Below are 27,081 nucleotides of genomic sequence, written 5' to 3' on the forward strand. Positions count from 1 at the left end.
GTTCAGGAGAATCCTGTTCCCCTCCCTTTCTTGTGCAAGAGTAAACAGGAAACAACTGGGAACAAAGTCATTACTGTGAAAACCACTTTCAGAGATGTAAAGACAGACGGATGAAGGTCCAAGGGAAGATATTAAAGATATTCTCTATGTAATCACAAGACCCTGTTCTGCTGAAATACTCTTCATATGGTACAGGTGTAAAAGCAACCACAGCTGACATCCTCATCCTGCCCTGAAACTTCCAGTGCAGAAACCACATACATCAACAGCACAGAAACCCACCACAATGAATACTACCAGATCATATTCAGCTACTACAGTTTGTAACAGCCTCCAGAGAGGTCATGCTCCTGTGCAAATCAGACAACTGCAAGTCCACTTCTACAGAGAATTCATATGTAAGACAGGAAGGACAATGGGATAGTGGAACATATTGTATGGAAATCCAATAATGATGAAATTCCACAATAGAAGGGAGGTAACCATCGAGTAAACAATAAAATGCAGGGAAAAAAAAAAAAAACAAACCACAAAACAAACAAAACCAGGGACTAGCACTGAAGTAATAGGTTTTGTGCCAATTCAGATGGCTATTCAGATAGCTTTCTGCATAAAGGCTATTAAAACCTGATAAAGCACTCAAAAGATACATGGTATTTTCACATACATATTAAAAAAATCAAAATAATTCAAAACTATTTTCAAAAAAATCTGTTTGGATTGCCTAAATAGGATCGAAAGTTTCAGTCTGAATAAAATTCCTGCACACCACAGCGGCATCCCATAAGAGGGCACAAGTTCCATATATATATATATACACACACACCAGTGCTTCATACAGAGACCATATATGCTCTGGCATATGCCCAAAATGTCTTTGAATCTGTCCACCTAAGGCTAAAAACTGAACAGCAAAATTAATTTATCCAAATTAAATTGTAACAGGTTTTTGGCTATCCTATTTGTTCTACCAAACTAAGCAAATGACCACCACCACCAAATACATAACAGGAACACACTTCCTTCTTCATCACCTCAACCATTTAGATACAAACACAAATAAAAATAGTAAATCCAAACACAAAAGCCACAATTACTGAATCTCAGGTATTTTGCACTTGTTTAAAAGGTGTTTGTTCCAACAACTCCCATTCTGTTCAGAGAATAATGTTGAACAGGACACACATGAAGTACCTCAACACACAATCATGCTTTCTATCCTGCAGAGTACAGGATTTTTTTGTTGCAATTGTGGGCAACTGCAGGGACGAATATAAAGCGTGAAGCACGATGTTTTTTGTTTTCTGCAAAGATGCAATACAAAACTCTTAGCGTAGGTCTAGAGATTTTTTGTTTGTCTTGAATGTGCCACAATTCCTGCAATTAATCACTTAATATAACTTGTCTATGCTTTTCAGGCAACAGGTGAAAAGAACTGGTGAAAAATAATGTTCTATTTTTGTTACTAACATGGCAACAGAACAATGGAAAAACCGGGACTTCAGAAAACACAGTACATGGAGGGAGTTCACAAACATTTTGTTCCTCCCCCCACCCCAATCCCCAGTTTAAATGCCCTTCTTCAAAATACTTCCAAGAACATGGAATTTTTCAGAGATTTTTTGACAGTGGAAGTATTACATTCTAATTGCATTTAGCAAAGGAAAACTAGTTAAAACTCTAGTGTTTTGCAGTAGCCGTCTTCAGTGCGATAGCCAGGGCAATGTGAACACCCAGTGTCCTAATTATCGACCGCCGTGACAATCGCACTGGCACAGCTACGAAAACCACATGACTGAGGTTGCCCTTCCAAGCTCTAGTGTAAGTATTATGCTAGAAATTAAGTTAAGAGCAGGAGCCCTCATAAGAAATCTGATGGCTTAGGGTATTTAGTGACCAAGGAGTCACTATGGCCCGCTGGTGCTAGAGCAGCCCAGGCAGGTAAGGGCAGTCACACTGGAAAGCCGTGCATACATACCCAAGTACATTCCTGAAGTGATACCACATGGGGTTTTTTCAGTCTGCCACAGCTGGGTTCGGTAATTGTTTTCCCCAATGACCTGTGGAATGCCTCATCAGCATTCAGCTACTATAACCTGTAAAATCAGTGGACTGTTATCCCACAGACAAGGAGAAACAAAGACCCAAAGACATACACAGTCATGCTCTCTCGATCCTGCTCGTACCAAATGGGGTCTGACCATTTTGTTTGCAGCTTGGAACTGTGAATTGGAAGTAAGAGTCTTGAAAACATGTACTGATCTTTTTCCTCCTTCAAACCTTTGGGTTTGCATGTTGCATGACACTTCTGTTACTGTCGTCCTAGAAAACCTGAAAAGACTTCACCGCCTACAAAATTCATTTCTACAGAACAAATAGAACCCATCACACAACACACTCAAAATACTGACTTCTTAAGCCCACTTCCAGACAGCGAGAAAGCAAGACAGCATTCTGCATGTGAAAGCAAATGGCAACGGCAGGCCGGGGCTAATGACTGGAGTCAGAAGTTGCAACATGGTGAAGAAAAGGGCCAGCATGGAGGGTGTTGAAGCTTTTGGAGAATCTGCTCTAGAAGACTGTAGAAATCCTTCCATTTTTGAGCAAATGTGCCCTTTTTCTGAAGAATCAGTGTACTAATTAATGAATTCATGTGCTCTGTATTCCATTTAATAAACATCCTTTTTCAAGTATTACCACTACCCTACCAAGCGCTTTTCTTTTCTCCCAGAAGACATAAAACTTATTTTATTTCCCCTCAGACTCAAAGTAAACAGCAACCCCTTTGTCAGACCAAATGAAGAGCAGCTGATCAGCAAGTCCAGCCTCTTCAGACTTGCTGTCTGCTGCTCACATCACGTTCCTGAGCAACGTGGTCCACGTGGCAAGAGGGGCAAGGGCAAGGGCTGACGGATATTCCAAGGGTAAGGCTGCTGCAGAATTAAGCCTTACCAGAATTCTAAAAGACCAGAGTATATGGTATGTAAAAGAAATGCCAGAAAATTTTAAGAGGGTTGTGCATTGCATTTCCCAATGGCTAACAGCCTGAGAGCATCAGCCTTGTTTTTCTGAGGCACAGGTCATCCAGACATCTGCCTGCACCCTGAGAAATGTCAGATGACCACCACTGCTACATCACCCATGGGAACCAGACTCTTTCTGTGCAAAACCTAGTAAGAAGTCCTTCTTCCCTCAGTAAGTTACAGGCTATGGTTCCCTTTATTTTTGTTACAGTTTACAAACTAATGTGGTTATTGTAATGATTAATCCAGCTATACTTTTTTAAAACTGGAGCAAACGCTCATTAAATGGAGTCAGACAAGCCGCATGGAAAACTGAAATCCTCTGTTTATCCACTCCGGCACCTCAAACTTTCCCCTGCCCTCCCTTCCTCCCTCCTCAGCTCCCTCAGCCCTGCCCTGAAGGGATTAACAGTTCATTTGTCATTCCAATTTAAAATTTGGTTTACTTGCTTGACAACATAGAAATTTGTGAGAGATGCAGTCACAAGTCAACAAGGAAATGGCCTGAAACCACCAACTTACATTAGCTACTGAATACCATCCAGTTCTTCAAAAGAAATACATTCCACAGCAAAATGGCCAAATCTCTCTATTACTTATAGATTCAGTCTCCTAGATCACAAAATTTTATCAGTCTTAAAGCCTGTGACTTTTGCAAAGTCCGAGTTTTAGAAAAAGTGGTAACTACTTATATAAAACATTTATAACTGATTTTCTGATATTTTTTTTCAATGAACATTTTATTTGTCTAAGGTGTTCTTTTGATTGACCCTTTTGCTTTTTTAAAAACTAAACAAAATTATTTATGAATAGTTGGAACATTGTCCACAGCCTCAACTCTTCTGTGACATATTAATGACCTGGTTTAAATTTTTACTTTAATGGTTAATCTCTGCTTATACAAGGGAACAGGTATTACTTTGGAAATAAGCAAATGCACACATCAGACAACTATTAGGATTTATTTGCTCAAGGCTCAATTACCTCAAGTCAATGAACTCCAAGGAATAAGGGTTGTTGCAAGGTCATGGTAAAGTACTGAACAGGACATAGGTAAAGATATCCTCACAGCCTACCATATTCCCCTTCCCCTTTCTTCTTCACTTACTTCATAGGATTAATATTAAAAACTAAAGTTTCCTGTTCTGCACAGATTTTTGAAACACATCTTCCTTCATCTCTCTACCCCCTCTATTTTCTACTAAGGAAATTAAACACCATAAAAATGGTTCTTTAGTCAAGAAAATCCTTTTTCCTTGTAAAACAGGCCAAATCAGTGTTGATACATGCAGTAACTCTGCCTCAGCATGCCCTGAAATGCTTCAAACATTCACCACCTTGAGTGGAAAAGTGCTCTTAGATATAAAACCCACACCGCAGCCTCTGTGCACACAGCAAAGTGCCTCTGTGGTTAATTAGTCAAGAGGGCAAGATTAGGTAAGAAAAAAAGAGATAAATTTACCTGACAGGACATCCACTCCATATTCAATTTGTGGCAGCGAGAATGCAGCTGAACTGCAGTGCCAAGGCATGCCCCAGAGGCGAGGCTGGGTTGTATTTCAGACAAGACAGGGGCATTTTTGCAGAGCTTTGTGGATCTGTTTACTCATTTACTCCTTCCTTGCCTTCAGGGACTCTCCCATTCCCTATTCCTTTCACCAGAGAAAAAACTGGGCAAACAAGCAATGAGAAAAGAGGAGCTGGAAAGGACAGAGGGGAAAAAAAGCACTACAGCAGCAAGACCACATATCATCCCAGCAGCTCCCCACCTTCTTTTCTCAGTCAAGATGCAGCATCCCTCATTTCCATCCTGGTGTCACTCCCAGCTCCCTAGCCTCAACAACCCCAGCCCCTTGAACGTACTGTCATATCAACCCGTCTTTTCAATAGCTTCCTGGTACCCACTTCCGTCACTGCACTTGACCAATCTTTCTATTACTATCTTCCCTCCTCTCTTACCAGGGAGTACCACTCCAGAGCCCTCTTCAGCTCTGGTGCCATTTCAGTCTCTTCTACTGCCCTGGGTATCGGTGACTTTCAAGAACTTGGAGGGTGGAAGCAGTACTAACAGTGTAACAAGTGGGAATAGGGGAAAACAGGAACAAAGAAGATAAAAGGAACAAGGCTTGCTCTGAAAGTTTTGGATCATGAGGCCACACATAGCGACACCTAGGAAAACCAATACTCAGGACCACACATCCCCAAGAACAGGCAAGGTAGTCACCCCATCACAGGTGAGCCTAAAAGCACAGCACACAGTAAAAAGCGTGTGACAGAAATCCAGGCAGCATGTTTCATGCTGAAAACATTCTGGAACCATAAAATTACTACTGTCAACAGATATTTACCTTTTAATTTCACACTGTGATTTTTTTTTTCCAAAAGGATGAGTAAGTGGTCTTCACTAATGTAGAAGTACACAAAAAAAACCCCACCCAAAACATTTCAATGGACAGCATTATAACCACACTGTCCAATCTTGCTGTCGTGAGTCAGAGGCATTTCCCTGAATTTCAAAATTTCAAAGGGCTGAACAGTTCTTGTTACTTTGAGCCACTGGATAACTGCACCAAACAGTACTATGCTGCCTCTGCTCTGGTATAACATGGCTGTGCATTCAAGGCCGCTGCTAAGTGCTAGGGTGAAAGATGCGGATCAACACCATGAGCACAGCAAACATTTGGATTTAAGCCAAGCGTTTGAAAGAAGACCTGGACACTCCCACCAGCTCCATTCCTATCACGCTCCTCCACCCCAACACTCTTCCCTCCACACTCCTCACACAAGCAGCTGCTCTTGCCTGAGGTTTGGTCAGCAGGCAGCACCCTTCGTCTCAAAATACCTCCCCATTACGCTAGGCACCTTGTGTCTCTGCTCTGTAAACTCCCTCTCCTAATTAAGAAAATTTGGCACCGTTTCAAAGCACTTGCCTCTCTGCAAAAGTCTTTGAAGTATATACACAATCCTGTCCTGTACACTTACATAGGGGAAGACGAGGTCAACAAAGTGCACCTCATCCTTATGCAGACAGAGAGGCCGGCACTGAACCCCAGGACCAACATAGTCCACCCCACCGTGCTGGGAGCCCTGCAGAGCACACCCACCCCTGCAGAGCCCGTCTTTGCTCTGTGGTGACACTGTGGCATCACCAAAACTGATCTCAGTATCTAACAATTTGTATGAACCTTACAAATCCTGTTTGGGACAGGGAAGTTTATCTTCTATCCCATTTCAAGGCAAAAAGATGTCTAATAATCGTTAGTACAGGCATCTCCTCAAGCAGTTCACCTTTGAATTGAAAGTTAAAAATCCATAAAGAAAAAAAAAAAAAAAAAAAGCTCTGTGTTTATCTTCTTGAGAAAGTTGCTTATATGTGAAATTACTGGGTTATTATAAAAATTGGTGAATTTTAAGTATATTTTCTCTTACAAGTGGAACATCAAACAAGCAGCACTTCAAAATACAAACTAAATGTCCAGCCCCTTACACTGACTATGTGAATGCGAGTTCTAGCACAGTACTGGCCTCTGAGCATCAAACTGGTACTACAGTGTTATAAACCTACTTAAACCAGTCTTTCAAGAAGGCAGGCCAACCTGTCTTGTGAAGAAGTTTTCCTCCTGCTCACACCATATTCACACACACACACATAAATGAGCTGATGATAAAAGGCTCACACCACATTCACATCACACACATATAAATGAACTGATGATAAAAGGCACAAAATATGAAAGCTAACCCGGTCTTTGTCCTGTCTAATTCTAAACTGCATGGGTTTACCCCAAGTATGTTTGTCAGTTATTCTTTCCCTTTCAATGCTTGGTAGTTAAATAATGAATAAATACTTCTGGTTGGTAAGTAACAATTCCAGCGCCAAATGTTAATACAAGGTATTGGAGCAGCTGTGACTGTGGTAAGAGTCCACGTGGGTCAGAACAAATATCCTTTATTACTATAGAACCAATAACCTACATTATTGAAGAAATAAGTGGTGCTAAATTCTTATTCTAATTCATGCCAATTGTAGCCGTAAGTACTGTAGAATAGCTGTGCTGTGGTACTGTAGAGTAGGCTAACATTTCCCAGAATAGGAGTTCTTTCTAGGAAGACATTAGGAGTTACTGATACCTTGCAACACAGCAGACATCCGAATTTAATCACCCCGTCACCTCTGCACTACAGACTGAAATGGGTGTATAGGTACAGAAGAATCTGCCCCGAGTGCTGATACGGTCAGTGGTTTCCCGTCATTCTTCAGACGGACTTCACAGAAACCACTTTCACCAACACTGCATTTAACTGGCTAAGAACTACTGACATGAAACAGCTACATGTACACAACGTTCGTCACGTGCCTCCAATTTACCTTTTCAACCAAAACATAGTACCATTTCATTTTTTTCTTCTGTGAAATACCAGCCTGTTTTTAAAGAAAAGACCAGTTTAGTTTAATGATTGCTTGTCTGGTTGTGTTTCAACTCAACAGACAATTCAGTCTGCCAAGTTTCAATTTATAACCAGGTTATGCCATAAGTGAATTAATAAGCTCTTTGACCACACACCAACAGGGTCTAACAACGTATAGTTCTGAGAAATACTTATTTCTCTGCCAACTTTATGATAAAACTCAGTAAAAGGATTTGCCCTATTGACCATCAAATATTTCTAACAGTTTTTCCCTTTGCGAAAACATATACAGACAAATTTGAATCCTGTGCTGTTTGAATGCTGTAATTACAGAAAACTCGTAGTTATAAATGCCAGATTTTGCAATGAAAACTCCAGCCAGGAAAACATTTTCCAGTGGGATTATTCATGAAGCTCTTCTTGTCAAACAACAGAGTTTACTCTTGTTGTTTTAATAAAACAAGAACTTAAAAAAAAAAAAAAAATCGCACACCCATGAAGTTACCATTCTTAGAGAATAAGGGGGGGGGGGGGGGGGTGTTGGGTTTTTGGGGTGTTTTGGGTTTAGGGTGTTTTTTTAGTTAAGACTATATGCACAACAGACTCAATACAACCCAAATATACAGAGCCTTAGAAGAGGTAAAGGACGGTTCCGGATTTGAAAAAAATAATTTAAGAATCTTGCCAAATAAACTGTAATAGGCACTATTAAACTTGTACTCTAATTTCTTATCCTTGGACTTTTTATACATTCCAGTCAGGGACTAGCAACTTACAAGAGTCCAGATCTTCCAGTTTAGGCCGGCATCACAGCCACTCCTACATGAGGACATCAGTCATACACAATACTTAAATGTCATGCACAATAATTAAATTATATTACAGGCACTTAGGGTACACATGGGCTTTTTATACCAAATAGCCTTCAGGACTACATATTCCTGATGCAATTAAAATTAAATAATCATAGCTTTCAAATGCTGGTTCTACAAATAATAAAAAGCACACACCCCAGAAGACTGAGGTGTTATATGTTCTTACAATTAAGCTGAGTAAACATTAATTCAATTTATATTTATGCCCCATGTGAAACTAGGAAGTTTAGTCAAGCATTTAATCAATTGCAAGATAAAATTTCAAAAACAAATGAAAATAATTATGTATTCAGATGTATTATAAATATCTTACACCATAAGATATATATATTTTATGGTCCTTATGCTTTATTAGATTTTCCAAAAATCCAAGTCAATTAAAAACATTAGCACTAGCAATTAACACGCTGCCAGCAACATCAAGATTTGTATCCAAATATTGCTGCATGCCATAATTATGGCTGTTCATGTACTTCAAAAAGAAGATTAAAAACATGATTGAAGAGGTTGTTAATGTTTTACATGAAGGTTCTTTTCTTTTAGTTCATCTGGTTGTACAAAAGCTCATTTTGTTGATCCATCACTTTTCTGATTAGCCTGATGAATGAAGCATTGACTTACGTCTTCGTACTTCTATGGTATAACATGATTGCATTCATTTAACAATTAATCAAAGACAATGAGATACTTAGGAAGATATCATTTAGTTTTGTTTATCAGTTTGCTTTGCAAGCGCAAATTTTCAGGCTCCTGAAAATGAAATATTGCAACATAAACTGACAGAAATTTCTTGTTTTCATTTAGTATAATTTGACTGCCTAAACACACTTTAAATAATCTATTTCTAGATGGCATTAGAAGTGGTAAATGATTTCTTCTTTTCACTGACAGTTTAAATAAACTCAAGGACAAACCCAGTTATAAATTAATTTTCTTTTTAATTAGGTAGGATTTTTTTCCAAGGCTTATACAAAAAAAGTTAACTTTTTTCTAGATACTATGTAGCATTGATCAACATCATATAGTTACTTTTGCCTTTTAATTAATTTTAATTCACATTAAAAAAAAGTATCACCACTAGAAAATAAAAGAACACTTCACAAAAATAATCTTAGCAAAAACCCTAAGGGTTAATAAGTTTACCATCTTTTAATACTTTCACTATTGGTATAAAACAAAAATATGTACAAAGCTCTCTTAAGGTATGTGTGCAAGAAAGATGACTAGATAAATAATTGCATGGCATAAAATTACATTCATCCATTATTTTCATGCAAGTGCTCTTAGCTAAAGTAATATCTGTCTTAAAACTTGTTTCCATTGACTTTAACATTGCAAGGTTAAGATCTAGAAATAAAAAATGCATGACTATTGTATTACTATAAAGTATTCAGAATTAAATGGCAGTTTTTCCTAACTGTATAACTTTGAAACAACAATCTTCATATATATATATATATGTGGGCTTAACAAATACCCAAAAGGAGAAGCAGCATTTGCCCTCTTGCAACAGGAAGAACACTTCTGCTGCAGACCTTCAGCTGGAAATCTCAAATAAAGCTTATTCCAACCCTCTTAAGTAAAAAAAGCCGTTTAAATACAAAACCCCAGTAGTTTCATGATAGGTTTAGCTGCAGTTTGAATATTTCCTGTTAGTTAAAAGCGAAGGCTGCATAAACCTCAGCCAACTTCTCACTTGGTTTTGTAGTCATTTTGTGCAAAATTTGTGAGGTCCATGTCATGTACTTCAGCCTGCACAGATCCACAAGAACAATGCAACTGTACACACTCTGAAGGAGCTCAACACACACTGTAGTGAAAAAACAGCAGGAGCCCAACTCTGCTTGTGTAAGACTCCTGGATACTCTCAAGAGCTGAAGGATTTTACCTGTCCACTTTCTCCTACTGCATTTACAATAATCAAGTCTCATACACCTCTTCAACATCCACTGCTCCCACTCTCTGGGGCTTACAGACTGCTCATAATCCCGCTTACCCTCACGTTGAAACACAAAGTCAAACTCAGCGCAGGGCTATCAGCCAGACCTCTAAGAAGCACACAGGCACATGACACTCCTTGATCTCAGTGTTGCCAACGGTCTAAATATTTTTAAACTCCCAATCTTTAAAATGAATGCAAGTTTGATGGGCTTTTTGGTTTGGGTGGGGATTTTTTGTTTTGGGGTTTGCTTGGTGGTGGGGGGTGTGTGTTTCTTTGGTTTGTGGTTTTTGGTTTTGGGTTTTTTTCTGGGGGGGTGGGTAAGGCAGGGACAGTGTTACTGTCCTCAAACTCACTGACTTCCAGATAAAGAAAAAGGCATTTTGCTCCCTCGACAGTCAAAGCCTCATCACAGTGACATTGTACATAGAGCCTTGTGCAGGAAAGACTTGCTTTTCAGCTGCTGTTGTGTCAGTTACACAGCTTCCAATCCAAGGAAAAGGCTGGGTACTTGGAATTCAGTTTTAAACTCGCTCACAACCCAATGCAACTGTAAAATTCCACATCCACATAAGAGAAGGCAAAGCTTCTGAATATGCTCAGAATGAACTTTCATCAGCTAAAAATGCTGTAACTTTACACAAACAAGCAACTGTGGAGATAAAGCAAAATCTAGGTTATTTAGCTATTGCACAGTGAAGAGTCAAAAGGGTAGCATAAGGGTTTTTTTTCAGAGCACTGAGACACATTCCTATAACTATTAGTACTTCAGAGTTTGAGTTATTTTTCCCTTCAGTAACTCCTCTACTAAATGAAGTGGATTTTTGCAAATGAGACACTGCCTGTCTTTCAGTCGCAGCATAATGCAGTCTAGGCAATAAATTCTTTCCTACTGTTTGCTTTGCAATTACAATTCCTCACTGATATCATAACTCAACACAGTAATAAAAAAATAATCAGTATTTATCTAGTGCCTTTGGATTAAAACTTTTCTTACACCGTCAAAATAAAGCAGAAGTTAGCTGGTTTTAAAGGTTGTGAAACATACCCAGACAAGGAGCAACAGATTTCTTTTCACTGTTCCACAGTAGCCCAGCATTCCAACTATGATGAGGAAACAGCAGACTGCAATCATGACCGGGTGGATCACAGGAAAGTAAGTCAAAATGACAGCCTCCTCCACCCTAAAACCAATCAGATCCATAATCAAAAAAAGCATGACCACACAAAAATGGTACAAAAGAAGAACATAATATAGGCATTAAAACAAAAATGGTGAATTAGTAGATGCGTTCTTTCCAGTGCCCTACACGTTTCACAAAAATCTCTTCTATGTGGTTTTAAAGTCAAATACTGCATTCAGGTACCAGAAAGTAATGCATCACCCAAAATCTCTTTGGAGTGAAGGTGATCTTCCTGTCCTGCAGTCGCACGGTATGCAGCACAATGAGGCCCTGTTCCATCACTAGGGCTCACAAGCACTGCTGTAACAAAATTAACAGCATTCCTAAATCGCCGGACTAAAAAAACGTATTCAAAACTAAATAGTAATATAATATGGGCCAAAAATTGATCCCTGTCGGAAGAGAAAGTATAGGAATAAAACAACACTGAATTCATACCTTTTTAACTGAAGCCAGAAATGGTGGCAAAAATACACTTTTCAACAAAATAATAATTAGCTCAACAGAAGACTACTTAATTCTAGAAATCTTAAGTAGGAAACTTGCAGTACAGAATGAATGATACATACTGCAATCAATCACCCACACAGATTAATAGGTTTAACGAAAGTTTTACCTTGTTTCTGCAGTTAAAGTGAGAACATTATTCAGGTAGTCTCTCATCCAAGCAGAAACACCTAATACACTGATGGACATCAGCTAAAAAGAAAAGATGAAGTTATTTATCATGCATTTTTTAGAAAATTGCAAGAGCATTCATAATTTAAGTAGAGGATCAATTATCAGGAACGTATTTCATGCATTTACTTATCCAAACAGCATACTGTCACCAAAACTGTACTTCTATACACTCAGAGTTGGTTTGTTGCCCAAGTGTTTAGGGAGCCAGTGACAATAATCTTCTCTTCCAGTACGCATAATTAATGCCTGGAATACCTTCTCGTCCACCCAGTGATGCTACTGCTGGCTCAAGTCCTCCTGCTGTACATCGTACCGCAGAAACAACAGTGAGATTTTATGCGGCTAAAATCAGTGACTTTCTTCAGGGCTTACAGGTGGTATCCACCAGTCTGTATGAAACCATGCTCAGGTACACAGCCAGTGAAAAATAACCTGAAACCCCACACAAAATACAACGGTACTGATACATAATAGGAGATGAGATTTATCTTGGGGTTACATTTAGAAGATTCTGATACTCTCACTTATTCAAATAAAGTCAAACCATTAACACTACACCTCAGCTTCCTGAACTGTAAAATGACAGTAAAACTCAATGCACTCTCAGTTATAAATCCCAGATCATCAAAGTGTTTGGGTACCTAACCTGCCAAGCACTTGAGAGGCATAAAGCCACTATACTTTGACCAGGACTGCTCCTACAGCAAGTAAATCCCCGAGACTAAAACCACTTAGAATTGCCTCCACACCTTAGCAGACCCAGATTTCTATCACCTGATGCCATCATGCACTCCAGCACACCTGGGATCTACCAGTAGAAGCTCTGGCCTCTGATTTTTTTGAGAAGACAAACCTGAATTACATGGTCAGAACACATCTGCTACATTGAGACAGCACCAGCTCTTCTGTTGGTAGGTACCGCTAGAGGACAAGACGCTCACCACGGCACTGGTCCATGCACTTTGCACTGGGCTAGGTAAGCCAGTGTGCTCTTCATCCCGGAGGAGGGCTCACAGAACAGTGGCAGTCATCCCCACCTCTGTGCATGCTCTCTGGCCCCCAGAGCACCACGTGTCCTCCTGCATGCACAGGGCAGACAAGAGCCACTGCTCCCCAAACAGAAGGTGAGACACACAGCTATAAACTCCTTCAAGGAGAGGAGGGAACCACTAAGCTTTTCTACAAAATGGAGAAAAGGCAAGGTTACTAATGCCACTGTGTATTTCCCGGACCATTTCAGGGAATTCAGTTGGTTTACTACACACAAAGAATTTAGGAATAGTGGTCTCACATGGGCACCTAAGCCTGAACTACAGCTCAGGGTCCGAACCTGGCAGATTCAGGACTTCAGAAGCACCACTGCCTAGCTGAGGGAGGGAGACCTAAGCATGCTGGCTCTCCTGAATGCTACTGTTTTCATGCACTGCATAGGTGTATGCCAGGAAACCCCAGCATTATACCACCTGCATCTTAAACCAGTGAATCTCCCCTGTTGCCTTCAACAGCTAGCTTCCCACACACCGTATTTCCCTAAAGTCGTTATGAAGGATAGGTAAGTTAAAAGGTTCAAACTTAACACCTTCAAAATTTGCCTTTAAAATTTCAAGGGAAGTCCCAGTGGCTACTCCACATCTTCCTCCTGCTTTTCAAAAGGGATGCACAAAGTACAGGCACTGCCTTGGTTCTGTGTGGTGCCAGCAACAGCCCTGGGAGCTTGGCATGCTGCAAGCATAGTCCTGAAAGCTAGTGCACGCTACAAGTCTATGTACACACATGTCCTTTATGCTCTGTGGGATCTATTTTGGTTGGTAGAACAGCAGGAGTAAAGAGCATTTTCTGTTGTGTTACCTGCAGGGAGCTGCAGGAGCAAGGAAAAGAAGATGACTAGAATGTCCTTCTAGATGGACTCCTCAACAATGGCTACCTCCTTGGAAGAAAGCATCAGGAAATATATCACACTAGCAATAAAAACACGTTTCTAACACTAAGAGAGGTAAATAAGACTACAACCAGCCAGCCTAATCTTCTCACGGTAAAAAAGCAACTGTCAACATTTTTAACACTCCACATCTCCCTGCAAGTCCTCCTGATACACACAGATAAATTGTTAGCTCACACTTCCACTCTATTTATAGTAAAATACTTGAGATAAATTTGGTTATGCTGCTTTACAGCAGTGGTGCTCAGGAGTGAGAAGACCATCAAAACCACACTCCTCAGCAACTTTTAGTAAGAGCCAGATGGTCCTGCTACAAAAACTGTTACCAGAAAAATGTTTACTTGGTAAATAATACTATTCCTCCCATACCAGACTGGTGGACTGCCTAGTCCCCACTCTTCATTAGGAACTCACAGGCTGCATTCATTTTCCTTCAGCCTTCAGTATGCAGCAATACATTCCTGTACAGCAATGAGAGGTGGATTCCTTGGAAAAAGGCAAGAGATTGCTTCCTCAGCAGAGGCACGATTTAGCAGGCAAAAGAGTCACCACAAGGGTACTGGAGCGTGCAGGTTATTTGGCAACAGATGGAAGATGATGGAGCAACCAGGTAAAAGGCAGAGGGGACAGAAAGGACTTCCCAGAGATCAAAAGCAATGAGCAGAATCAAGCCACTGAGAGAACCATTCAGTTTGCTAGAAGAAAGGACTTGCCTTCAAAGGCAAATGAGGAAGGAGAACTTTTGTTTCTGCTCTGCCTGCCTAGGTTGAGTTTTCTCTACCTAGATATGTTTTTTTGCTCACATAAAATCAGTGAGAGGAAAGTGTAGGCAGACGCATCTCCAAGCTGTGGCCAACAGCCAGCCACATGACTTCTGCACAAACACTTAATGACCATATCATGAAACATGACAGATTTCATTTATGAATGGCAACTGGAAGAAAAGGACTGCTTCCTTTCACCTAGGAAACATAACCTTCACCAATAATGTAACTATATGAATACTTCAGCTCATAAGAACAAGCTCTCTATGAAAGGTCTCTCACTTCATTCAAAAAGCTTTTAGCCATTTAGGTCCCCCTGGCTGTTCTCCTTCAGTGTAAATTGCTAACAATCAATTCCTACTGTTTCTTGCCGGACATAAGTTACATGCTCTCTCTGTAAACCCTGTGAAAGCCACACTACAGCTCACCCACTCACCTACCCTGTGCCCTGAATGATCTCACCGCCACCAACTTCTCCAGATGTTACTGACTTCTGTCTTAGAACACACGTATGGTTATCAACACACAAGCTAGCTCAGCACTACTCTAAAAACATACACACACAATGCCTTACCTCGTTGCTACACAGACGCTACAACACAGATTACCTGTGCAACACCCTTCTGCCAATCAGACAAATTCCTTGGGAGAGAAGTCCAAAGTGAATTATTACTCCAAATAATCCAAAAAGCCAGAGGGCTGTGACACACTGAATTTACATCTATGAAAGTCAGCAACACTCAAACTGAGGCGGCACAAAGACATGACTCAGAAAAAGAACAGGCAAATACTCAAGAAGCTTCTCTTGAACAAAAAACAAACTCAAAAAAACACAAAAGAGGCCCACGGAAAAGCACGCTGTGGTAACTCAAAAAAAACCCCACCAATTCAGCAATAGATTGATTACAAAAGGTATGTTTTATGGCACGTAACCCAGCAAAAGCTTAGCAGCTCTTCGCTAGCAGAGGGAAGTGCTGGGAAAAAAGTCCTATTCCCCTTAGATCAGCAGAAGTGAGCCTTCGGGCAGGAACACCCTGCAGGATGAAAGATGTATTCACAACACCAGACTGCCCTGCATAATGATGACTGATGTTTACCTTAATAACAAAAGATTATCAAGCACTAACTCATACCCATCAATCAACTTGCTCACCTGCTTTATAGACACAAGGGAATCATGAGAACACAACACTGACCTCCATGGTCTCCTGTTTACGGCTCAACATGCACATGTGCTGCTCTGTAAAAGCACTAAGCATCCTCAAGGGCCAGCTGACATCAAGGAGGCTCCAGGCACCCACCACTTCACACCACTTCTGGCAGAGGCAGATCTTCAGCCAGCAGCACAGGAATTACATGAACACCAGCAGCACAACTCAGCCCATGCACTTAGCAGGCATGAATTGTAACAACCTCCCGAAAAAACCTGCTGTGCATCCAAACCTACTAGCAAAGAACAGCAGTCCCATCACTGCAGTTCACTGCCATGTGATTTTCAAGGAGTCATGGACAGGGGCAAGGTCCTGATTACAGGTTTTGTTGGTTTATTTGGAGGAAGGCAAAAAGGCAGGCTTAAAAAACTGACAGCCACGACTTCAGCCATTGTTTTGTAACTAATTTAGATGTAAAACACAGTTAGAAATCTGTATCAAGCAATCAGACGAAAGCCCATAAGTTTTGAGAAATAAAACTACGAAGATAATTCTCACCACATTAACAGTTACATCATTTCACTAGAAAGTTTTCACCCAAGCTTCTCTGATGACAGCCAGTCTGCTGTGCTGTAAACATAATATGATAGGCAGTAAAACATGTTTATTTGTTGCAGCTGGCTGCACAAGTCACTATGGGTTTCATCCTGAATTGTCACAGTATGTTATATAGCCATCAACAAGACACTGAAGAGTTTACAAAACTGCCTGCTGTCATACCCTATTTAAAATGTATTTTCACACTGATTAAACAACAGTAATAAATCATATTTTTATATACAACCAATATGCAGATCACACAATAAAGTATTGAATTTCCAAAGTAATCTATAAAGTTCTTAAAGCTACTAGAGCTTTCTTAGGCAACTGAATTACAATATCTAACAATGGCTCAAACTATTAGGAGTGGTCACTTCCAAGCATATTTTAAATTATCTTTAGAACTCTTTTATATAAATTATGCATAAAAATGAAAAAAATGTCAAATCGTATTTTATTCATTAAGTAGCTATTTTAAGCCCTTATTGTGACAGTCCTACTCATAATGTCTTTGAGGTCATGCCTAAACTGCAAAATAAATGTGTTTTCAATTAATAGATGAACATGGATTTCTGTCTTTGATGGAGTAAGACTAATTGCTGTCGCTATGTGCACACTTGTTTTTCATTCTTTCGTTATATCTGGCATTCAAAGATTAAAAGTATCTTCCATATTAAAAATCACACAGCATTCTTTTTATGATAACAGATGTGGCAAACAACTTCAGGCTACGCTCTGGTACCTGTACAAAATGCTGACTAGCAGCACTTCAGAGCAACTTGCTTTGCAGAAAAAGGTTTCCAGCTCCAAGGAAATTACTTCCCAGATACGACAACATTCATCAGAACATGTCCTTTAATTTTAGTAAAGAAATAAACCTTGAGAATTTTTTTCAGTTAAAACTGATTTGGGTAACCCAAGCTGTGACTTTCCAAAGGGGGCATGGGGATAAATCACTACCAGGTCGTGAACAGAACATGTTGCAAAGGTTTCACAGAATTTTCACAATTAGGGTCAACACTCAGATCATTGAACAAACATAGATGACTCAGATCCCTGGATAAACAGACAACTACATTTTTTTTGTGAGGGAGAGGCATAAGGGCAGGGGAGAGCAGGACTGGAGGTCTTGTTTTTCTGTATTACTTGGCAAAATCATTGAAATCTTTAGAGAAAGGGTGGCCTATAAAAAAAAGGAAATTCCCCTATTCCCCACTAATGCACTTTTTATTCTACAGACATGCCAACTTTTTGTTTTAGCTAAGCTTCCTACACAGGGTTATGCCTTGGTGCCCTCCCACATGCAAACAGCTGAAGCATGTACGTATTTGCACTTTGAATCTGCCTTTGCTTGCACAGCTGCAACACTGAGTTAACAACCTGCTCTGCGTTTGGCACAGGCTAGAACTTGCACGCTTCGCAATAAGGCAACTGCCAGAGCCCTGACAGACTGCTAACGGGTCACCCTCCCAGGCGAAGCAAGCAAGTTTCCCAGCAGTTAGCTGTGCAAGGCTCCTACAGCAGCCCAGCATAAGGAACAAGTGAGAACCCACCTAAGCAAACAGGTTGAGGTACAGTTGATCTACCACCCAGTTCTACTGAGTGTCAGACCTACATATCAACTTCTGGGCTCTGTAGCACAAGGGTACATTAAAATCAGAGGGACAAGAAAGTGCAAACATTTCTCCATCCATCCTCTCTGTGACTACCTAGGCACTGCACTTCTTGTTAGGACATGATTTGCGCCACTCTGCCCTCAAAAGTAAGCATCACACTGTCAAGAGACCTTTTGCCTTTGGGGAGGCAGAAGTATGTGCTGCTGATTGTGGGCAATTTGCAGCAATGCTCAGAGCTCATGTCCAGATCCATATCACAAGCCACACACCAATGTCAATACAATACACCTTTACATATACATGATATACTCTTAATTACATTTTCTGTAGGAGCTTGTTTTTGTTCCCAGACAGCAGCCTACCTTGCAGATGGCAGGCAAATTATTTTTAAACCCAGGATATGTAACTGGAAGACAGGTATAAAAAAAGAATTATGTATTACATACATCCACAGGATGTATGTATCAGCTGGCTGTCAGCACATCACTTAACTTTCCTGTTTTACATGTGAATACCCATAAGCACACAAAGATGACTAAAATGAACCATCATTTTTAAGTAAATCACACATTCCTACAAAACTGCACAAAATTAAACTGTCCCCTGTACCTTGGGAAATAGCTACAAGAGATTAAAAAATTGGTCTTATTCATATGAGCCTTGTCTAGTGTCTACCACAGACTCTTAAAATGATGATGGAAAATCTTCACAATACAGAAGCAGTGCCTGGGGATTCATGAATAATTGGGTAGCTATCTTCTACAGAAAGAGATGCAAATTTAAAGAAAAAAAATATGCAACTACCTTAAGGCCAGATGGAGCTTCCCAGTTCTGCTGGAGATCATGGCTTACCAGTATAAGCATATAGTTTGAAGTTTTTCCATCCTCTTGAGCTATGAGCTCAAATGTAGCCAGCACAGGTTTGTCCCTTTATCCTCAAGGTTGATGCAATGAGTTGCACATAGTTAGTTGTGAGGATTATCCAAGAAATGTCTGTGCTTTCACTGAATTCTGAAAGCCAATTAAGAAGCATATTAACGTCATTTCTAACATTAGGATGGGCTCTGGGTTTATTTTGTCCTTTCCATTATCACAGCAAGCCACTCTTTTTTTCAGAACAGTTTTGCAGAGACTCATCTACCAATTCACTGTTGACATGCCATGTGGGGTGAGCCGTATCACCCACAAAGATATGTGGGATAAAAGGTTATACAGTGGTAGATATGAAGTTGACTTACGGCAGAACTCTGCTTTGCTTTGTTAGGACATGGTCTGGTAATGCAATGATGTGATACAAATAACACAGCCTAAAGACACCAGAACATGAAAGATTTCTCAAAGACCAGAATTAAAAGTTTTTCTCATCCTTTAAATCTCGTCGTATAGCTTGCTCTGCTGAATGCATTCCTTTAAAAGATACCATTTTCCCACAGAAGCCAGAGTTACTCTTGCATGGCTTTTAGATATTTTCTTTATACAAGAATGATAAGAAAATAAAATTCCGATTACACAGGTCTACACTGCAGTCTCTAAAATCAGACTGTATTAGCCTAGAATTAATCCCATGTTTACACTGCTCCAGGTACCCAGCCAGGCAGCGTTCATTTCAATGAATATTATTAGTCACTTAAACTCCTTGAAAACTTGACCCAAACACTGTCCATTCCGAGTACCTACAAATGCCATCAGTGAGTGGAAATTGGAAGGCAGCAGAAACACAACTTCTATGCAGAATCTCATTCCACAGAAGGGAGAATAGACTATTTCTTTCTCGTGTCAAGTACATTTGAAAAATGAAGCAAAAAAATACTAGTTTTAACACACACATTTGAGGTTGGAAAAAGAAGGAAATACAGTACTACTGCTTCCAGCCACTCTTAGTGCTTCATTGCACGACGCTAACATTCCCTTGCTCTGGGCTCTCCGGTGGTACACATAGCTAAAACTAGGAGGATTTAAGTGTATGAACTATTCAAAACAAACGGAAAGCTAAACTGGAAGCTTGTCCCTCCTTCATTGTATGTGATTTTTTTATTTTTTTTTGTCACAAGCACAAATTCAAGATGGTTGCAAAACAATTTCCATTACCTGCAAGAAGAGTTTATTGGCTGCAACCACACAGCCAAAGTTAGATGGTACTGCTACGCACATGAAGGAAAACTTAGGCACCGCTCAGCAGAAATAGCTATCACCAGGTGGAAAAACCTCACAGAGTGAAGGATGTGGCAACGTTGCTAGCTTGGTTCACACATCCACTGGCACTATCAATCATGGGTTAAGAGATCCTCACCACCTAGGACACAGTCATCTGCAACTTACAATCTTGATACGTCCAAGCCACTGCAGTACCATCATACTCAGTTACAACTGACACAAAGGTAGCTGTTCCTCTTTTCTGCCTCACATGCTCACCAGGAAAAAAAAAATAAAATAAAAAAGCTCACAGTCTTCTCAAGGTAGAAAGTCTATACGTTTTCCTGCACGTAAGCTATACTTTGCTTTTTATAAAAAAAAAATGAAAAAATTGACACAAAAAAAATGTGCTGCTTTTACTTGCATCTACGATCACTACCTAGTCCACATATTTTGACTATTTACATTTTTTTTTTTAAAGAATACGCATGGCTGAGCTGCCAAGTAAAACAGGCCTATGCCTCTCACAGCTATTGCTTTGCTTAATCCGCTACTATTGTAAGCAGCCAGTAGACTGATTTTTTTCCTGTATTCAGCCCCATTTTCCAGTTCCTGTTCTGCCCTAGGGGTCACTGTGCTTGGATAATCTCCCGTTATGCTTGTGCCATTATTTTGAGCTGGCCATGTTCTGCCACTGAAGGTCTCCCTAGCATGCTTGCTTGTGAAGGTGGTTTAATCGGGAAAGAGACCACAAAGCACTGAGCAACAATGGCAACATTGCAAAATGTGGCAGGGAGGATTTCTGTGAGGACAAGTTACACAGTGCTCAAAATGAACGAAGATAGTCATTTTACATCCAAGACCGCTACTGAGCTGGAACAGAGTCAGTAGCTTGCTGATACAGAAAACCCCTACCAGAAGGAAAGGCCCTGTTGTCTCATAAACTGCCTAAAATACATTTGTAGAACTACCAAAACTAAATTTCTCTAAGTCCTGACACACATGCTATCTAGAGATAATAAAGACCAGTACTGCCACTAAGAACAGAAAATTAGGAAGCAGTAGTAGGCATGTCTTCTCTAAAGCACCCCTAAGTTAATCTGCTTAGTTAAGCACTAAGTCTTCGCTACAAAACACCAAATCACCCATTTTTGGAGGTCCCCCCCTTTTTATTAGGCTGTCCAGAATGTAATATGCTGCAAATAGCAGTGTTACAAAGCATGAGGTGAGATACCTGCAGGCATCAAGTTGTGTTATTTTAGTTTCATAAATTACCTTAAGAAATTATGGTTATTTATATTTGAGTATAACAGAATGAAACCAAATGTTAACTGCGGAATTTAGTCTGAAGGATATTTCTTGTCCACGGCACTGTCAAAAAAACCCTTATGAAATTAGAAGGCTGAGGAGGTGCTGAAACTGCAACTCCCGTTGCTTTGAGACATCTTGAAGTCAGATGCATGATTCAATTGACCCTGGAAACAGCTTCCAGAATGGTATCATCAGGTCTATTACCACAGTCAGCCACTTAATCAACAATTAGAGCACTGACAACAAATTATTCCCACCTCAGAAGAAAACTCCTTTCAAGATCTGCTGCAAGTTGCAGCTCCAGAAGTACCAATCCATTCACACAAATCCAGTACTTTTCTGGAGCAGTAAAGGCAGTACATCTATTGGTCCATTATCAAAACGGGATGAACTATTATGAGCCTTAGGTTTCCAGTTGATTGCTTATGAATTATTCACATCTAAGCAGGCTTCAGCCCAAAAATGACAAAACGCATGACAAACAAAATTGCCTTCCGCCCTCTCATGCACACACAGGTATATCACCCTGTCTACCATTCCACATCACAGCTCATCAGCTGAGCCCAGTAAAAAAAAAATAAATTCTTTCTTTCCAAATAGATAGCATACAGCTGTACACTTAAGAGTAACACTCTGGAGAAGCTACAAGGATGGCAGCAGAGTGACTGATAAGGTTCTCTCACTTCTCTGCTGCTGTAGGCTCTGCCAGCAACCAAATTATGAAGACACCAGTGTGCTGTGGCAACCATCCCCATCTTAAGTTTTTCAGCAATATTAATGGTCAGACTGGCCAGTTCTCTAATGTGTAACATCTTCTTAAGGAGCTTCAGAGGCACTCACCAGGCTGGCAATGACAAATGTCGGAGTCTCGTCATACACACACTGGGACAGCTGCACACAGGACACGCCTGAAGCCCATTTCAGATGTTCCCTGCTAGGAGACTGACCATCAGACCCTACCAGACAGTGACTACTGGCTCTTGCACAGTTTTTGTCCGGACTTCAAAAGCTTTCAGCCCCCAGCCTGGAGATGAAAGCAATCCTTTTTATACGACGTTTGGTTAGACCTACTGTCAGACACTACTACAGTGAAACAACGAGAGAGTGTCACCCTGTCCAAGCCAGGACTCTCAACCAAACCATGATTTTAAGAAGTCAACACACAGTTTGCGCATCTTCATTGCTTCCAGCGAAATACTGATAAATGACACAGACACCGGGCACATTATCAACAGGCCTGAAGTCATTTGGAGGCAATGGCCCTTGGGAAGGAAGGAAGGAAGGAAGAGCAAGTGAAAAACCCTCCAAGACTGGTGTCCCAAATAAGGAGATCTGTACAGAGCCTGGAACCACAGCATCGCTCTTGTCTTCACCTGCTGGGACAGAACCCACCATTCTCAGGAGGAACACTGCTGCACATTTTCAAGTGGCTGATCAAACCTCCTGACATCCAGCCCATAACCTGAGCTTTTATTTATCCAAGTAAGCACCAATATAAGCAAGCTAAAGCTTTCCAAAGGGAAGGAAGAGTGGCAGCAAGGGGAAATCATGGTCCCCATGTCCACACCAGTGCATAAGCACCTGCTGCCAAGGGAACTTTTCACAAGAAAACTTTGCCTCACAGGTCATGCTCCAATACTCAAAAAAGTCAGTGGCAAAATTCCCACTAAGCCAAACAGGAAAAAATTCAAGCTCTGCCAGAGGAGAGATACAGCAGATTTCACAACAAGCAGCTAGTAGCAGATCTGGATTTAGTTGTTAAATAACAGGACCAGATAAGAAGCAGAAAGAAGGTTTTTTACACACACATTCCTTCAAAGTCTGATGCAACTGCAATACACTCAACTACCCACCCACCTATTTCTTACCACACAATTCTAGCACACTTGGGTTTTTTTGCTTATTTGCTTATTTTAGTTTGAACCAAACCACTGCACTCATCTGCTCTATAAAATGCATAGAACTCCATATGGACTAGCCGATTTTTCACTTGAATTCCAACACCTTTAATTTTATATACATTACGGAAGAAAACTTCAACTCTTTGCAACATCTGTGAAGCAAGTCATCTGCAATGCTGGCATTATTTAATTACGTATTCACATGCTTCAGCACTATACAGATTTCACTTAGCTGCTTGAGTGTAATTTCCAGTGTCCTAGACTCAGCTAGGAAGATTATTAATTACAGGCATTTCTCATATTTTGGAGACAAGCCTGGTAAGTTACTGCTTTCCTTCCTAGGATCTGTCATACCACAGCAGACTCAAAAGATTCTTTTTCCTATACGACAGGGGGTGGAATTTACACTTTCTAGTTGAGGGTGATGTGAGACATCATTATTTAAAGGGAACAAAATCTAAAGAATGAGAAGTTACTTACAGCCATGAATGCTTTAAACCAAATCTAGACATGAATTAAGAACGGGCAAAGTTAACAGCAGCACCACGTGGTTAGAGCTATTGCATTACCAAGCTCAAAGGTGCTGTGTAGATCCGTATCTGAGGGCCACAACAGAAAAACACATGAACAAAACAGTAAGAAGAAGGAGCAATATGACATGGCAAGGAACTTAAAATCTGAGCAAAGAGAGTAGACACTTTCACACCTCCCAGGTGAAACCTTGATCTCCCTAGAGAACTGCAACACAATGCACTAGTTCCCCCCCAAAGATAAGGGCAGGCTTTCCTACACAGAGAAAGCATCTTGGATGAGAAATTAAGCACTCTCCTCCAGCATTAAGGCCTCCATCACCATGCAACAGACAGTGTGAGGGTATAACCTCACACATAACCTGGGTACCACCTAAATGGCTACTTCAACTGCAAAAAGCCGTCACTGAATAATAAATCTGATGGGACACAGCAGGCAACAAGCATGGAGGGCAAGGGAAAAAGAGCAAAGTAACTTTAAGGGGACAAAGACAGCCGTGAGTTAAGGTGTGAGTAGGAACTGATAGATAGGGCAGCTCAAGGCAGGAATCACAGGAAGCAGAGGAAAGCAGCAGACAGGCAAATGGCAGGACAGGGTGTTTTCAACCATGTGGATGTCCATTCGCTCAACTCTAACAGCACACGTGCAAAAATCCAAAGTTGAACTTTGGTCAGTTAAACCCAGGCAACCTTCACCTTAAAAGAAAATACAGGATTTCACATTTTGTACCGTATCCAATGAAAACCATGTATGGTGTGAGAAAAAAATACCCATCATTTTTTAAAATAAAGATTTCCTCATCTCCTATCAAAGGGTTTTATTCCTACACTCACTACAGAAATAACTTATTTTTCACCTTTATTAAACCCAATATACAAAGCTACATACAAAAGATTTTCAGATCACTTGCTTTATATAAAAACTACCATTCTGTACCAAATGCTGCTTCACGGTTTTCTCTCTCATTCATATTCTGATTTCCACCTAATTTTCAGTGATCATGGGACTTCATCTCAATTCCATTATAAAATAAGCTTGGTCCCAGCCCATGTAATATCCCAGTGTCATTCAAGTCTACTGCACCTCAGGGGTCTGCCACCATGAACAGCTGTGTGATGCCATGCCTTTTGCCAGTTCATCCCCTTACACTTATTCAGCATAAATGTGAAATATTCAGGCGACGCAGATTTCATTTGGTGCAAGTGAGTAAGGAGTCTGAGCAATCTCCATCATGCTGTTTGTCCAGAGCTGTGAAACTTCAGGAGCAAGTGCCGATCACACCCACTTTTGCTATAGAGAAAGGAGCCCTGCTGCTACAAACACAGCTTTGACTGAAGTGATGAAAACAAAAGAAAGAAATCACCCCAGGCCTTGCCTGCCAGTTAGGATCTGGCAGCTGAAAGCACAAAAGAGACTCTGGGCAAGGCCTTCGCAGAGCATCAGATACCTGCAAGAGCTCAGAGTTCAGCTTGGGTCACAGGATGCTCCGAAACTCATCCAGTCAGGAAGCCACAGCACCCGTGAATATTTCCCTCTCTCCGTATTATAGGTACACGAATTCACACATGTATTTATAACACTAGGTTAATACCAAATCTAATTTTACTTGCAACTGCTTTCCAAACACTTTTTTCTTTTTTTTTTTTTTCCCCCAGCGATCAGTACGCCCTTACAGGAGCTGCCTGGCACGGGGGACCCGGCTGCCCCTGCGGCAGCCCCGCGCCCAGAGGCCGCCGTGTCCCCGGCCCCACGCCGCCAGCTCGCCACCTGCCCGGGCGGCGGCGGCCCCCGGCCCGGGCCGCTCCGCGTCGCTCCACTCACCCAGAAGAGGAGGTTGAGGGCGTAGAGCAGGCAGCGCAGGCACTTCACCGAGTCCTCCCTGGCCATGGCGAGCCCCCGCGGGAGACAGCCCCATCCTCTCACCACATCCTCCCTCCCGAGGCCGAGCCGCCAGCGCCCTGCGGGGAAGCAGCGGAGAGGGGTCGGGCGGGTCGCCCCCGCCGAGGAACCGGCGCGCAGGTGGAGGTGCCGAGCCGAGGCGAGCCGAGCCGCGGGGCAACCCTGCGCCGGGAGTGGCCGAGCTCCGCGGGGACCCCCGCAGCGCCCACCGGCCGCCCACCCCCCGCAGCCTCCCTTCGCCTCCCGCCGCGCCCGCCGCTCCCGGACACAGCGATGGGCGAGGGCTTCTTAATAAAAATGAAACCGTGGAAAAGGGAGAAGCCGCGAGATGCCCCAGGGGCGGAGCGGGACTGAGGGCAGCGGGGGCACGGCCCGGGGGCGCCGGTCTCCTCCCGCCCCGCAGCGGGGACGCGCCGCTTCGGGGAGGGCGGCCGGGGGACAGCGGCCACTCACCGCCCGGCCGCCCCCCTCACTCACTTCCTCCGGCGAGGACTCATCGGGACGCGGCGAGGCAGCGCAGCACGGAGCCGCGGCGCCCATGCCCGGCGGCCGGGCGCAGCCTCCAGCGGGGCACTGAGGCGAAGAACCCGGCGGCTGCCCCCGGCCCCTCCGCCCCGCCCGCAGCGCTCCGCCGAGCCCGGCGGCGGCCAGCGGCACCCACACCGCCGCGCATGCGCCGCCGCCCGCGCCCGCGCCCGCCGGGTCCTAGCGCCGCCGCCGCGCTTCCCGCCCTGGCAGCGCCCCGCGGGGTGAGGCGGGCGGGCCCGGCGGGCGGCGGGGAGCGGGCAAGCGGCGGCCCCTCTGCGGCCTGCCGGCTGCGGCGGCGTACCTGCGGGGCGGAGTGGCGATGGCAGCGCGGGGCGTGTGCCGGCTGCACTGGGAGAGACGGCGGGTGTCCGCGGGGGGAGCTGCGCCCGCCTGGGCGGCGGTGGCTGTCGGCCTGTGGGGCAAAGCCCAAAGGGGCAACAGCCCCGCACCCGGCCTGGGCTGCATCATTCCTTCAGGGGAGACGTTAGGCCGTGGGTTCGGACAAACTGAAGTACGTGAAACGCCCCACTCGAACTGCGGCGCGTTGGTCCAGAGTGGCGAACACCCCACACAACCTGGGGCTGCTCGCAAGGTTT

General features: G+C 42.3%; 1 protein-coding gene and 1 long non-coding RNA gene across 5 annotated transcripts in view; both read right to left on the reverse strand.

Moving 5' to 3' along the window:
• The window catches only part of TSPAN12 (tetraspanin 12), a 45,249-nt gene extending 18,659 nt beyond the window's left edge, over window positions 1-26,590 (reverse strand). The window contains exons 1-5 of one of the 4 annotated variants that reach the window (XM_040596848.1): window positions 25,880-26,359; window positions 18,987-19,193; window positions 16,525-16,596; window positions 12,048-12,130; window positions 11,296-11,431 (exon numbers count right to left, since the gene is read on the reverse strand). In XM_040596848.1, coding sequence (XP_040452782.1) covers window positions 11,296-11,431; window positions 12,048-12,127 — 216 coding nt within the window. In that variant the 5' untranslated portion in view covers window positions 12,128-12,130; window positions 16,525-16,596; window positions 18,987-19,193; window positions 25,880-26,359. Of the gene's footprint in view, window positions 1-11,295; window positions 11,432-12,047; window positions 12,131-16,524; window positions 16,597-18,986; window positions 19,194-24,007; window positions 24,033-25,879; window positions 26,360-26,410 lie in introns of those variants that run through there. The other 3 variants (XM_040596845.1, XM_040596846.1, XM_040596847.1) reach the window with 3 other exon arrangements.
• On the reverse strand, window positions 24,907-25,867 carry LOC121089542. The gene is made up of 2 exons (XR_005828252.1): window positions 25,506-25,867; window positions 24,907-25,389 (listed from the first exon to the last, which is right to left on the reverse strand). It is a non-coding gene; the product is annotated as an uncharacterized LOC121089542 (long non-coding RNA).
• Window positions 26,591-27,081: the final 491 nt, after the last annotated feature.

Source organism: Falco naumanni, chromosome 5, assembly GCF_017639655.2.
Source record: "Falco naumanni isolate bFalNau1 chromosome 5, bFalNau1.pat, whole genome shotgun sequence".
Taxonomy (NCBI): domain Eukaryota; kingdom Metazoa; phylum Chordata; class Aves; order Falconiformes; family Falconidae; genus Falco; species Falco naumanni.